The sequence below is a fragment of the Lagenorhynchus albirostris genome, chromosome 7, assembly GCF_949774975.1.
Source record: "Lagenorhynchus albirostris chromosome 7, mLagAlb1.1, whole genome shotgun sequence".
In the NCBI taxonomy this organism is placed as follows: domain Eukaryota; kingdom Metazoa; phylum Chordata; class Mammalia; order Artiodactyla; family Delphinidae; genus Lagenorhynchus; species Lagenorhynchus albirostris.
Genome location: NC_083101.1, coordinates 104,717,219 through 104,730,870, shown reverse-complemented (window position 1 = coordinate 104,730,870; position 13,652 = coordinate 104,717,219). Strand labels below are relative to the sequence as shown.

Below are 13,652 nucleotides of genomic sequence, written 5' to 3'. Positions count from 1 at the left end.
GCAGGTCTTATTTCTTACAACACATTATTTTTTAAATCTGGGGCTCTCCTCACCTATGGGAATAGCATCTCTTCAAAATCATAAATTTGATGGGATAAGCAAGGGCTTGCCGTCTAAGGGAGATGCAGTGCGTCGGAACTGATAGAAGTAGTTACAGATCACTGAGCCCTGTGTGCCCAGTACTGTGCTAAGAATTGTCTTGTTTCATACGGAGTAGTGTATGCACAGCAGAGCAATGAATAAAGGTCACTGGTGGTTTTGAAAGCAAATGGGGAGCTAGGTGTGAAGGAAGGGGAAGTGTAGTTCTGGGCTGAACTGTGAAAATGCTTTCCTTCCCTGCCGGCAGTGCAAACAGAATGGTCTCTTTTACTTGATTGAATGGCTGTTGTGCAGTCGGACCGACAAAAGTATTTGTTGATCAGGGTCATTTGTTATTTGCTGGAGAAAATTCAGTGTAACCAGATCAGGTGACCTATTTCTGTGGCCCATCTGCTGGGATATGAAAATAGCACGGCTATTTGGGGCCCTTATTTTCTCCTTCCATTTTTCTGTTACATCTATTACTCAGATGATGGTAGTCTAAACTATTATACATCGAGGCAGTGTAATCCAGTTTTTGTGGGGTTTTTTTGCGGTATGCGGGCCTCTCACTGTTGTGGCCTCTCCTGTTGCGGAGCACAGGCTCCGGACGCGCAGGCTCAGCGGCCATGGCTCACGGGCCCAGCCGCTCAGCGGCATGTGGGATCCTCCCGGACCGGGGCACGAACCCGTGTCCCCTGCATTGGCAGGCGGACTCTCAACCACTGCGCCACCAGGGAAGCCCTGTAATCCAGTTTTTAAAAACCTTCAGACGTTCCACAACTAAAGATCCTGCACGTGGCAACGAAGATCCTGCATGTTGCAACTAAGACCCGGCACAGCCAAATAAATAAATAAGTAAATAAATATTTAAAAAAAAAACAAACTTCAGAAGAAGACAACAATTACCTGAGAATCCAAATGGTCATTCTCTGAACAGCTGATTTAGAAATCTTGGTATTGAATCAATTACTAATATGCTCAGTGCTGTGATCTTAAGTTCATATCATGAAAACCTAAAATGCATACCACACATTTAAAAAATGGTGTAACAGGACCTGATGTATAACTTGAGAGACCTAGATGTTTTAGTGCAGGCCCTTGGCTACCCTTGGAGGTTTTTCTGTCCAAAGCCAGGCTGGGAAGAAAATCCTCTGGGAAGAAACGGTCAATATATGCTCAGTGAAGTGAATTTTATTTTTACTTTTTCTGGAGAAGACACCCCAGAAGAAAATAAGGCTTAAGAAACTACCAGGCAGCATTTGGGTGGTGATGGTGGAGTATGACAGCTTACCTCTTTCTGCCAAGGTTCAGATAGCAAGGACCACAGACGCATTTGCCTATAGTCATCAATATGCTGTGGACAGACATGGCATCTCTCAACAGAGATCGTCCCTGGCCGAGAATTGCTAAAAAAGAATTGTTTTGGACAAATGAATTGTCCTATTCTCCACTGAGTTCTGTTATAAAATAAAAGATGTGGTGTGCTGTAACATTTTGACCTTTGCATGAGCTTAGAATGTCACATTGAAAAAGAAATGAAGTTAAAACTTTACAGATTTAAAAGAAAATATTAGGGACTTCCCTGGTAGCGCAGTGGTTAAGAATCCGCCTGCCAGTGCAGGGGACACGGATTCGAGCCCTGGTCAGGGAAGATCCCACGTGCCGCGGAACCACTAAGCCTGTGCGCCACAACTGCTGAAGCCCGTGTGCCTAGAGCCCGTGCTCCGCAACAAGAGAAGCCACTGCAATGAGAAGTCCACATGCCGCAACTAGAGGAAACCCGCACACAGCAACGAAGACCCAACGCAGACATAAATAAATAAATAAAATTAAAAAGAAAACATTAGCAACTTTCTGATAAAAGATTAAGAATGATATGCAAAATATTAGCCAAAGAACCCAAAACTCAAATCGATGTTCTGTGCGGTGGTTACCAGGGGAGATCATAGAGTAGAAAGCTTAAGGTTAGTGGAGAACCTGAAACTCTTGGAAGAGGAATAATGCCCGGCACCTTGGTCCCTAAATTGTTCATTAGAGAGGCAGCAAAGCACCCATGCTTCGGCAAAGGGGAGTCTTACCCCAAACTTCACCCACCACCAAAACCCCCATTAGTTGTGTAATGAATCAGTTTGACTTTATGACCTGTGTCCTGGAAGTGCTACTCGGTGACGTCATGGCCTGTTGCCATGGGAGGTAGGAGAGAGCACCCGTTGAGCGTGAGCGCATGCGCGCGCGCACACACATGAATGTGCTGAGACCTGGGATTCTCCGGCAACAGTGACGTGTCAAATGGCAATTTGCAACTTAGAACCACAGAGAGGGTGTGTTTTCCTATTCTGTCGGTCCCAGTTATTTAACTGATGGCAGATGTCCTCATTAAGGGCTATTAGCGCATCAGAAGTTGTTTGCTGAGCCTGGAGAAGGTCTAACCTCTTTTACATGGACCAAAATACATCTTCTCGGGTAGCCAACCCCTCCCCGTGGATGACAGTGGTGGGGTGAGAAGCAAAGAGGACTCGGGATATCTTAAAACTGTACATCAGCCAGGAAGTCTTTTTTAGCATGAGTTTATGTTTCGGTCAAGGACTTCGTAAGTCGAGAATGTAACATTGTAAAGCTGGATTTGACTATGTGTTGAAACACTGTTATTGTTACCCTGAAAAAGATGTTTCTTGATTTCTCTTTGCCGAACCTGAACCATATGGCAAGTTAGGGGCTGGCTGGTTATTATCGACCATCAATAGCTCCCAAGAAAGAAACCAATAGGGGGGTGAGTTCAAAATAGAGATCAGGGAAGAAAGATTTGAAGGAAGCGGTGGTTACATTGGTAGAAACATGCTGGGAGGGGGTTGGGACCCTCAAGCTAAGGTATAAAGTAACAGGCCGTCCTGGAAAGTCCCTCTAGAGTCTACATTAACCTGGATCCTCTTCCTGCCTGCATGGCAGACCTCTGTAGGTGCTTGAATTCACTTCCGAATCCCCAAAGGACTTGAGGGATGGTGTTATCTGTTGAGCCATGTTCCTAATGTAATGCTTGATCAACACACCTGGCCATCCTGCCCAGCCTACATTTAATCTAGATTCATGTTTTTTCACTCCCATGCTATCAATCCTCAGTGTAAATTTGGCTAAGATTTCCCTTAACTTTTGGGATTGATTACATTATCTCTCTGCACCCTCTCAGAGGGCAATATTGTGTATAAAGGTCTTCCTAAACTGCTAAATGATTAACAGTGACCTGGACTGTTGAACAAGGTTGGAGGAAAGCATTGGCCTTTATTTTGTAGGTGGGAGGCTAAGATGCAAGTGGAGAATGGGTTTTCAAGGAAAGAAAAAGCACACAAGGAGACTTGCAGGATTGGGAGCTGTTTTTTTGTTTGTTTGTTTTGCTTTTGCTTCTTTTTTTTTGTTTCCTGTAGAGTTTCACTGACATAGGGGGAAAAAAAATACCATGTAGGTGAAAAGCAAGCTTGAGTGTTTTATTTTGAGAGCTCTCACACCTATTGGAATAATGGTAGGATCAGGCCTTTTGACACCAGATAGACATGAGTTCAGTCCCTAGTGGCTGCCTTTCCTGGTTGTGTAGCCTTGGCAACCTAACCTCTCAGTGGCTCAGTTTCCTCATCAGACATAAAAGACCATATGTTTATCTTAAGTCGCTCTGAGGATTAAATTAGATACAATTTGCGAAAGCTGGTGCTATTAGGCATTTAATAAAGGCAGTTTCCCTTCCTTCTTTCTCTTCTGCTTTTAAAAATTAAGATTTGGGCGCACTATAAATAAAACAAATAATAAAAGGTATTTCAGGGTGGAATTCAGGCCAGTTAAAGGTGAAAGGCCAGAGAATGCATGTGGGAAGAAGCCGGAAGTGGGCAGGTTCACCAACTGTGCAAATCCAGCAGGCTTTGGAAGGTGCAGCTTCACAAAGCAAATAAAAAGCGTTCTTTACATTAAAAAAAAAAACAGACTTAACAAAAACATCGTCAGAGTCTGTTAGCCAAATATTTCAGGCTCTGTCTGGAAGCCCAGGAATTTTGGAAATACTACCCTTTCTTCATTTCAGTGGTAGAAACCTCAAACTTCCTGCTGTGGAAAGTGGGGGTGGCCACTGTGTTTTTTTCTTTCTTTTTGTTTTTTTTTTTTTTTTGGGTCAAGAGCAGGATTGTTTCTTTCCCTGGATGGATGCTGCCATCTGATGTCTCTAAGTGGCACTGTGGCTTCACTTCTAGCTCAGCGACATTAAACTGAGGGTTTGAGATTCTTGTTTCTGGCTTGAGGCTTCGAGGATGGTGGTAGGTGACTGAGTTTTTAAAACCAAATTAGCACCAAATCAGCTTGGACATTTTTTTTGGTAGTGGTAAAGAATTTACTCCTTACGTTTTTATTCCTTTTGATGACATACATAGTAAAGCTTTCCAGTAGAGTGTTACTAAGTATAAAGTCACCAGACACCTAGAGAGGAACTCTGTAGGATGCTGCGATTTTGACCTTTTTCTTATCTCTTTGCTTTCTAGGGAATTCATGGTGGAGATACCATACTCTCTGATTCTAGCCCTTGAAGCTCTGAGTAAAACACTGATAAAAATGTGCCAAACCCTTTTCCTCTGTATTTGCGACTTTATTCTTAACTTTTAAACTTATTTTTACCCTCACGTTTTGTTATTGTGGAGATGTCTGCTGAGCATACTTTGCTGGGATGGTTGGGAAGGAGGCCAGGAATCGGGAGACGAGAAGATGGCATGGGACCCAAACGAAGCCCCGAGGTACTTGTGGACAAGGGTGAAAAGTAAAGAAGGTTTATGGAACTATTCAAAGAAAGTTTGAACCCATAGCTATGGTGCAGTTTTCTCCTGGCGTGGGTGCGGCCAGGGGCAGAGGGGTGGGAGGGAGGAGAAAGGCCGCTGGAACAGTCTCTGGAAATGCCAAGCTTAATAGACAGGGGTGGAGTTAGCCTGATGGGAATTCCAGGTAGGGGAACAGTGTTGGTATTGAGTCTATGAAAATCCTAGTATTTTACACCTGCCACAGCACCGGAGATATGCTCTGTACAGATCAGTCCTCGACTAAATACTGACTGGAGAAGTGAGTTACCAAGGGAACAGGGCACCTGGGGCAGCAGAGATTCGGAGTGTGCTACGGTACCCAGAGGGAATGAACCGCAGGGCGGCTGAGGAGCTCCGAGCGCTCTGGAGAAGGGGCAGCGTGAGTTCGCAGGGTGCCAGGTCTGATTCTTCCCCTTCCGCCAGCGGACCCAGCAGGCCTGGGAGCAGCTGTGGCCCCTGGTAGCGATCCACCCCTCGAGCCCTGTGCGGATGCGAGGCATTCTGGTTTCTGGGGGTGAAGGGACTGCAGAGTTCTGACCTGTTGTTGGGTGACCAGTGGAAGTCAGTTCTTGGAGAGGAGTTGGTGGGAATGAAGCTGCTGACAAGGGCAACCAGTAGCCTGAGGACCGGGGGAGGGAACCAGGGAGGAGGGTATGCCTGGGGTTGTGAGCACAGAGATTGACCCTCTGGTGCTGGGCAGTACCTTGTGACCCAGGTCATGACATGGACAGCAGAGATGGAAGTCAGTGGAGTCCAAGGAGGTGAGAATAGGGAAGTAGAGGCCATAGGTCATGGGCCCCAGGCAGAGGGTATTTGGAAAGAGGAGGGGGAGCATGGTGTCCTCCTAAAAAGACACAGACTTTGAAGTCAGTAGGTCCTGAGGGGCCCTGATTTGGCCTTTTACCCTGACCTTGGTCAAGTCTTTTAATCTCTCTGGGTCTTTGTTTTTTTGAGAACAGAATAAGGATGGACACTAATGGTACCTGTGGAATGAGAGAATGCCAGTACCGCACTTAGCGTCTAGCACGTAGGAAATGCTCTCCAGTGTTAGGTATGAATACAATGTCTACACATAAATGAGGTGTTAAGAGGTGAGCTGTCCAAATAACCTGGGGGTTATATCTTATTACCTAACGGGGGGGGGGGGAGGGGGGGAAGGGATTATTCATCATCTTTTTAAGAACATGAAAGGTTAGTCTAATACAGAATTATTTAGAAGCCTGTGTCCAGAGGGCTTCTACTGGAACGTTCTCATTGCTCCTTGAAGGTTGATAAGGGGAGTATTAGCATTGTGACTTACAGATGAGGAAACAGGCTCTGAGTGGGGTCCACAGTGCAGCCTGAGGCAGATCTACTGTGTTTTCCCTGCATCCTGCTTAGCAGGGAGGCTGTGGATCAGGGGTGGGATTTCCCAAGAGCAAGCTCGTTGACTGTTTTGAATCTCTGAGGTCCCATAAGATTGACTTCTTCTTTTCTGGAATGGTGTAGGCACATGAAGGTCAAGGGGTGTCCCCCCCCCAACCCCTGCCCTGGGGCTTAGAGAGTGCTGGCTGGTTAGAACCCCGCCTCTCAGGCAGGAGGATTTTGACTAAAGGAGCATCACACCAAGCTTTCTGGTGTTGTCTCCTTAGCTCTTCTTCCCTATAAAATGCAGAGGACAGCGCTCCCCAGTGCCCTGCTTTCTGGAGTATTATGCGTGGGGGTGAGCTGATGCCTCTGAGCACACAGAAATGATGTGTGCCGTTTCCAGAGCAGCTCCTGTCCATCGTGGGGTGACCGTGAAGAGGCCTGGAATGGTTCTCCTTGGTCCATGTCAGGGCTGTGGCCCTGCGTTTCCATCAGCCCTGAATGCTCGAGTGGCCTGAGCCCGGAGCCTGTCGGGGGCAGGGTGCAGGCAGTTGGGAGGCGCTGAGAAGACCTGGGTGTGGAGTCAGGAGACCAGATCTCGTTCAGGCTCTGACACCAACTACCTGTACCGCCAGGAATAAGTCGCTTAAGCTCCCCCACTTTAGTTTCCACTAGAAGAAAGTGGAAAACAAGGAATAGTTAGCACGGCTCACTTCTGTGGCTGTTGGCAACTTTGAAGCCAGCTGAGCTTGAGAATCTGAGTGTCTGACAGACCCCCTCCCACTCTGACTTAGTGCTGTTGTAATAGCATCCTGACCCGGGAAGCGGATGTTGGTGTGGGAGCATCTCTTAGTGCTGTTGTAATAGCATCCTGACCTGGGAAGCGGACGTTGGTGTGTGTGCTGAGATGCTCCCTGCGGGCAGAGCAGTTTCAGCAACACAACCCTGGGTACAGCCCTCAGGAAGAAGAATAAGGAATTTGTTAAATTTGCAGTGATGCATCCGCCTAAGAAAACACTGTGTGACTTATAAAAGTATGATTGTAGAATAACATGTAATGATACAGTATAACCCACACAGGATAAGTGTAAATTCAGTTTACCAAACCATGATCCCATTTTTGTAGAAATAGAAATATATAAATCTGTGTGTAGAAGAAAGCTTGGAATGCTTTAGGAAACATGGCTATCTGTGGGAGGCGGCTTCTTGAGGGATTTGTTTTTCTTTGTGCTTATCAGTACATTCTAAATGTCCTACTAGTAACAGGTGTTACTTTTGTAAAAAGAAAGAAGTTGTAAAAGTTACTTTAAAATGTTTCATCCTTTTTAATGGACACTCACGGGTTCCGGCTGCGTGTAGGGCCTCCTGATGCCTCCAGATACGGGATAAAGGACTCTGTGTCCCCTTTGCCTCCCAGGAAAGGCAGCAGCATGGCCAGCGTTCTGTCCCGGCGCCTTGGCAAGAGGTCCCTCCTGGGCGCCCGGGTGTTGGGGCCACCCGGGGCTGCCCCACCCTTGGAGCCTCAGGCAGAGCTGCTTGAGGCGGCGGCGCCCCAGCCCTTCCTTGTCTCTAAGGACACGTCCTGCCAGGAGCAGCCCAAGGAACTCCTCAAGGCTCCAGGCACCTCAGGCCTCCAGCAGGTGGCCTTTCAGCCCGGGCAGAAGGTAGGTTGATCCCCGAGTGGACAAATGTCTGATCTCTCCAGGCTTGCGTCTGGCAGCCCAGCGGTGCCCTGAGTGAAACTCTCTGGGCACGGGCTTTAGCACAGACCTTTTCCCTGCAGCCATATGAGCCCTTGGGCAGCAGGCTTCCCAAGGGAATGAGCAGCCCCAGGGCTCCTCCACAACAGTTCTGGGCTCAGGCCGGTTCAGAACCTCAGTTCAAAGCATGGCCAGAGCTGTTTCTCTTAATCTGTCTCAGTTTGCAACTTTATAAAAACAAGGGAAAGAATCTCAGACTTACAGGAGACAGATAAGATTGCATCTTTGAATTACCTTTAGATGTTTGCAAGAGATGAAGATGTTTGTTTAGTTGGAATGCCATTTGGAGTCCCTTTTCCAGTGTTTCTTCCCCTGTGGCAGGGCTCAGGCATCACCTGTGCCTGATGTTGGCACTAGATCCAGATGCATGGGCTTCTCCTTCATTGCCTTCTCAAGAGCTGATAATAGAGGCTCTGCTTTCTGCCTGTTTCAAGGCTTGTGTCGTCCAGACATCTCTTCCCATGAGGTGAGGCCACCTGGCAACTGCTAGGCACCCTTGAAAGTAGTCAGCCTACTTCTTCACCACTACCATCGTGCTCCCAGGTAGACTCAGGATTCTCTGAAGGGAAAAATGCAGGGTGTGAGCAATTCAAGGCGATAGTTGGGGACCAGCAGATATATAGGACTTCAGAGGCTAGTCAGGGCAAGAAATCAGGAGGGAGGGACACAGATTCCAAATTCGTTGGATTTGAGAATTTAATCCGTTTACATTTAAAGTAATTAGTGATAGGTAAGGACTTGGTATTGCTATCTTGTTAACTGTTTTCTGACTGGTTTGTAATTCCTTTGTTTCTTTCTTCTTCTCTTGCTGTCTTTGTGTGTGTGTGATTTGTTGATTTTTTTTTTTTTTGGAGTCCTGTGCGTTGATTTCTTTATCTTTTGTGTATCTCCTAGAGGTTTTTTCTTTGTGGTTACCATGAGGCTCACAGAAAACATCCTATAGTTATAACAGTCTATTTTAAGATGATAACAACTTAACTTTAATTGCGTATAGACTCCAAGTTAAAAAAAAAAAAAAATCCCAGAAACTGACACCTTTGCTCTCTCCATCTAGAAAATTTATAAGGATTTGTTTTGGGAAGAACCAATCCACTGTGGCTAGTCTGGGTGTTCAGGTGGGAAGCAGGTACCTGGGAGCATCTGCTTGAATTAAAGATGAGTCGGAGAATGCAGTTTGTGGCATACGGCTCCCGGCTCCCAGAACTGGGGACATATGGAGTGAGAACTCCCAAGTGCTGACCACTGGCTGCTGTTCTTCTCTCCCCAGGTTTGTGTGTGGTATGGAGGTCAAGAGTGTACAGGACTGGTGGAGCGGCATAGCTGGGCAGAGGATAAGGTGACTGTCTGGCTGTTGGACCAGAAGTTACAAATCTGCTGCAAAGTGGAGGAGGTGTGGCCGGCCGAGCTGCAGAGCCCCATCCCCCAGGCGCCACCTCCCGAGCAGGGAACCCAGGCACCAGCCTACAGGCCTGTCTCCAGGAACATTGATGTCCCAAAGAGGTTTGTGTGACAGAACCTGGGCTCTGAAAGACACATGGGTGGTGAGGTATGGGGTTTTGGGATGTCTTGTGTTGGGGAAGGAATGTGGAACAACCAGGTGTCTAGTAGTCAAGATATCGGACAAATGGGATACAGTGAGAGGGCATCCTTTTCAAAAGACCCAGAAGGGCGTCTTTTCTTCCCTGTAACTCTATTATAGGTGATATAGCTTTGTCTGGCTAAGGGCTATTTTTTTCCCCTTTCATGCTCAAACTAAAATTAGGTCTTAGTTTTTCATGATGAGAGAAAAAAATAGCTTAGATCAGGAGTCAGCAAACGTGTTCAGAATGGGCCAGAGAGTAAATAACGTAGGTTTTGTGGGCCAAATGGTCTCTGTCACACCTGCTCTGCTTGGCTGTGGTCACGTGAAATCAGCCACAGATAGTATGTAAACAGGCGGGCGTGTTGTGCCCCAATAAAACCTTACTTACGGACACTCAGATTTCAATTTCATGTCATTTCCATGTGTCATGTCAAGAAGGAATATTCTTTTGATTTTTAAAACCATTTAAAAATTGTTAAGCCACTCTTAGCTTGTGAGCCAGGCTAAAACAGGCGGAAGGCTCAGTCTAGAGATTGCAGAGGCCTGGCTAGATATTTAAAACTATCGATGCTGAATGAAGTATGCTTACTTTGCTTTAGAATTTTTTTTTTTTTAGTTATTTTTACTTTTCTGGCCACACCGCACAGTATGCAGGATCTTAGCTCCCGACCAGGGATTAAACCCGCGCCCCCTGCAGTGGAAGCACGGTCTTAACCACTGGACCCGCCAGGGAAGTCCCAGCTTTAGAATTTTATGACATGATTTTTTTCCCTGAGAATATGTATATTCTAATTTCTATGTTATATACTTTATGCACATTGATATTTTAAGATTAAAAAAGAAAATCTGCCAATGAGATTCTTTTCTTTTTAAAAAAATAAATTTATTTATTTTTATTTATTATTGATCACTGTGTCGGGTCTTCATTGCTGCATGCGGGCTTTCTCTAGTTGCAGCGAGCAGGCTCTACCCTGTTGTGGTGCGCGGTCTTCTTATTGCGGTGGCTTCTCTTGTTGCGGAGCACAGGCTCTAGGCATGTGGGCTTCAGTAGTTGTGGCACTTGGGCTCAGTAGCTGTGGCTCGCGGGCTCTAGAGCGCAGGCTCAGTAGTTGTGGCACATGGGCTTAGTTGCTCCACGACGTGTGGGATCTTCCTGGACCAGGGCTCAAACCAGTGTACCCTGCATTGGCAGGTGGATTCTTAACCACTGCTCCACCAGGGAAGCCCCTGCCAATGAGATTCTTATATACAGGATGTGTAAGCAGTTGAGCCCTGCCCCCTGCCCCATCTGTGTTTGTCTGTGAGTATTATTGTTATTGACAGTACACCCCGTGTCTGGAGACCAGACCAGAGCAACAACATTTGTGATTGTCAATTCAATGGAATACTGGCAAAGAATTTGTCTTTCCATTCTGTGGAAATAAAAATACAAATAATCATATAAAAAGGGGGATGCTGACACATTTAATACATTACTAGCTTTCGTTTAGCTGCTTCAAGCCCCGTCGTATATTTTAGTGGATCTGAATTGTAAAGAATGAATTGCATAATACAGTCCTTTGAAATAGAGGAGCCACCTAGAAATTTATTTCAGACGGACTTTTCATACTTTAGCATTAACTTATAGATAACTTTAACTTTATTTCCAAATAATGTAACTTTATATGGATTAAAAAAAGTATGTAAAATTTTATAGAACTCTGCTGTATAAAGCATTGAGATTTTCACTGGAAGATTTATTTTAGTATTTCTGGGTGTTTTGCTCATTGGCTTATGTACCAGGTTCTGTTCACATTCAGAAGCTATCACAATACCTCATCATTAATCTTGGGGGGAGGGGAAGGAATTGGTTAGTGTAATTGTTCCCTCTTAAATTTAAATATAAAACGAGGAAAGGAAGGTAATTTTGGTGATTTTGAATTCTAGCTGGCTGTCTTTTATGCCCATGCTTTATTTCATTGCTTGGACTCATTTTCCTTTCCCCCAAATAAAATTCCTGATTTTAAGCTGCAGACTTAGAGTTAGGAAGGGAATTCAAGGGAGAGTGGAACTGCCTCCGGGTGTCAGCAGTGGGATGGGGACCAGCCTGCTTCTGCGGGGGTTGACTGATATCAGTGTAGCTCAGAACTGAGTCTTTTTCATGAAGAATGAAGAGAGGTCTGCATGCTTTATTTAACAATATTACTTGAGCACACACTGACTGACTGGAGTCGAGGCGTGGAGGGGACAATCTAGGAATGTAAGATGCTCACATGACCAGCTGTGTCAGGAAGTAACCTTTGGCTCTCACCTGTCTGAATCCAGGAAGTCGGATGCAGTGGAGATGGACGAGATGATGGCAGCTATGGTGCTGACGTCCCTGTCCTGCAGCCCCGTGGTGCAGAGTCCTCCTGGGGTCGAGACCAACTTCTCTGGTGAGGAACGGGGTCCGGGTGGGTTCTGGGTGTGGCAGAGGCCCACGACCGACCTCTTCTGCTTTGGGCAGATAATTGCCTAAGTCGCTGGCCTGGCAGCAGGGTTTCTGGAGTCTCTTCTCCCTGGCATCCCAGAGTGGCTGAGCGACACAGAGTTAGCCACTTCCATTCTTTTTCCTCAGTTTCCTCCTCTGGGGAGAAGCTTCCTGGTGCATTGTGAAGATGATTGAGCACGGGACTGAGCCACACTGGCCACTTGAGTAAGTTCTTCAATGGGAGTAAGCGAGCGAGGCACTTGAGGGGCTGAACATGGCCAGTGGAGGAACATTGAGTTCTAAAGGTAGAGACTTACCAAATGGTCCCCTAGTGGCCTCAGCCGATGCACTCCCCCGTTACAAGTGCCTGATTCAGCCTTGTAAATTAGTATGGAACAAATGAGCTGAAGTCTAAAATAAATCCAATTGCGTAATACAAATCGATAGTAATTCACAGTAATCGATAGTAATTCACTATCGATTCCTATCGATAGTAAATCGATAGACTTCACAGCAAATTTATAAATTAAAAGAAAATTCTAGCACAACCCCCAAAATACATCACGAGTAATATGGGAGGAAGGAGGGTTGCTGGATATTAGTAGCTTGATAAGACTGGTATTGAACCTGAAGGGGTTTTGTTCTGAAACTTGTCATCAGGCTGGCCTAACTTACTCCCAGGGAATAACTTTTTCATTGGTGAGATAACTGAATTGCGAGCTTCTTAAAAGCTTATAGGAAAATACGGAGTCGGCTCTGAACACATACCAGGAGGAAAGTGGCCTTTATAAGCGTCCCTCATAAGTAATCTCCCTACATAGAAAATCAGTTTAAGGGGGTGAAAAGGCAGACTTACTTGTTTCACCTAAGGCCTGTCATCAATGGCTAGGCTGCTAGAGGAAGCTATTGCAGTCTGACGGTACCAGTTGTGAGGCAGAGCATCACACACCTGCTCTGTGAGCACCTGGGGGCCACACAGGCAACGCAGGGAGGAAAGGAGTCAATCTTAAGTTCTTAGGAAACTCTACGAGTTTAGGAGATGCAGGAGGTTGGTCAACAGGAAGAAGATCCAGGAAAGTGTCATAAAGGGAAAGAAAATCGTTGACTGCAATTCCCATTAGGTTGCGTGTGTGTGTGTGTGTGTGTGTGTGTGTGTGTGTGTGTGTGTGTGTGTAATCCATCTACATATGTTCATACACACATCCCAACACCAGCATATACGTATCTTAACTGATAATATGCCATGATATCTTAAGTCCCCTTTGATAAACATTTTTCATTGTCCATTAAAGACTTCTTTCCCCATTATAATATCTTTAAAAAAAAAAAAACATTGTGGATTGATGGATTGATTTGGCTGCCCCGGGTCTTAGCTGCCGCTCGCAGGATCTTTAGTTGTGGCATGTGGGATCTAGTTCCCTGACCAGGGATTGAACCCGGGCCCCCTGCATTGGGAGTGTGGAGTCTGAACCACTGGACCACCAGGGAAGTCCCAGTCTATTTCTGATCTGACGTTGATGTCAGTGGAGAAATAAGGCCCCCCTGGCAGCTAATCATGTTGACGTATTCTGCAAGGTGAGGTCTCTACAACAACCAGAACCTTGCTCTGA

The 13,652-nt window shown here is 46.0% G+C and overlaps 1 protein-coding gene across 5 annotated transcripts in view; it reads left to right on the top strand.

The window, feature by feature from the left end:
- ZNF395 (zinc finger protein 395) overlaps positions 1–13,652 on the top strand; it is a 36,878-nt gene that overhangs the window by 15,531 nt on the left and 7,695 nt on the right. For all 5 annotated transcript variants that reach the window (XM_060155764.1, XM_060155767.1, XM_060155765.1 and 2 more), the window contains 3 exons: positions 7,669–7,915; positions 9,279–9,511; positions 11,898–12,007. In XM_060155764.1, the coding sequence (XP_060011747.1) occupies positions 7,669–7,915; positions 9,279–9,511; positions 11,898–12,007 (590 nt within the window). The remainder of the gene's footprint in view (positions 1–7,668; positions 7,916–9,278; positions 9,512–11,897; positions 12,008–13,652) is intronic.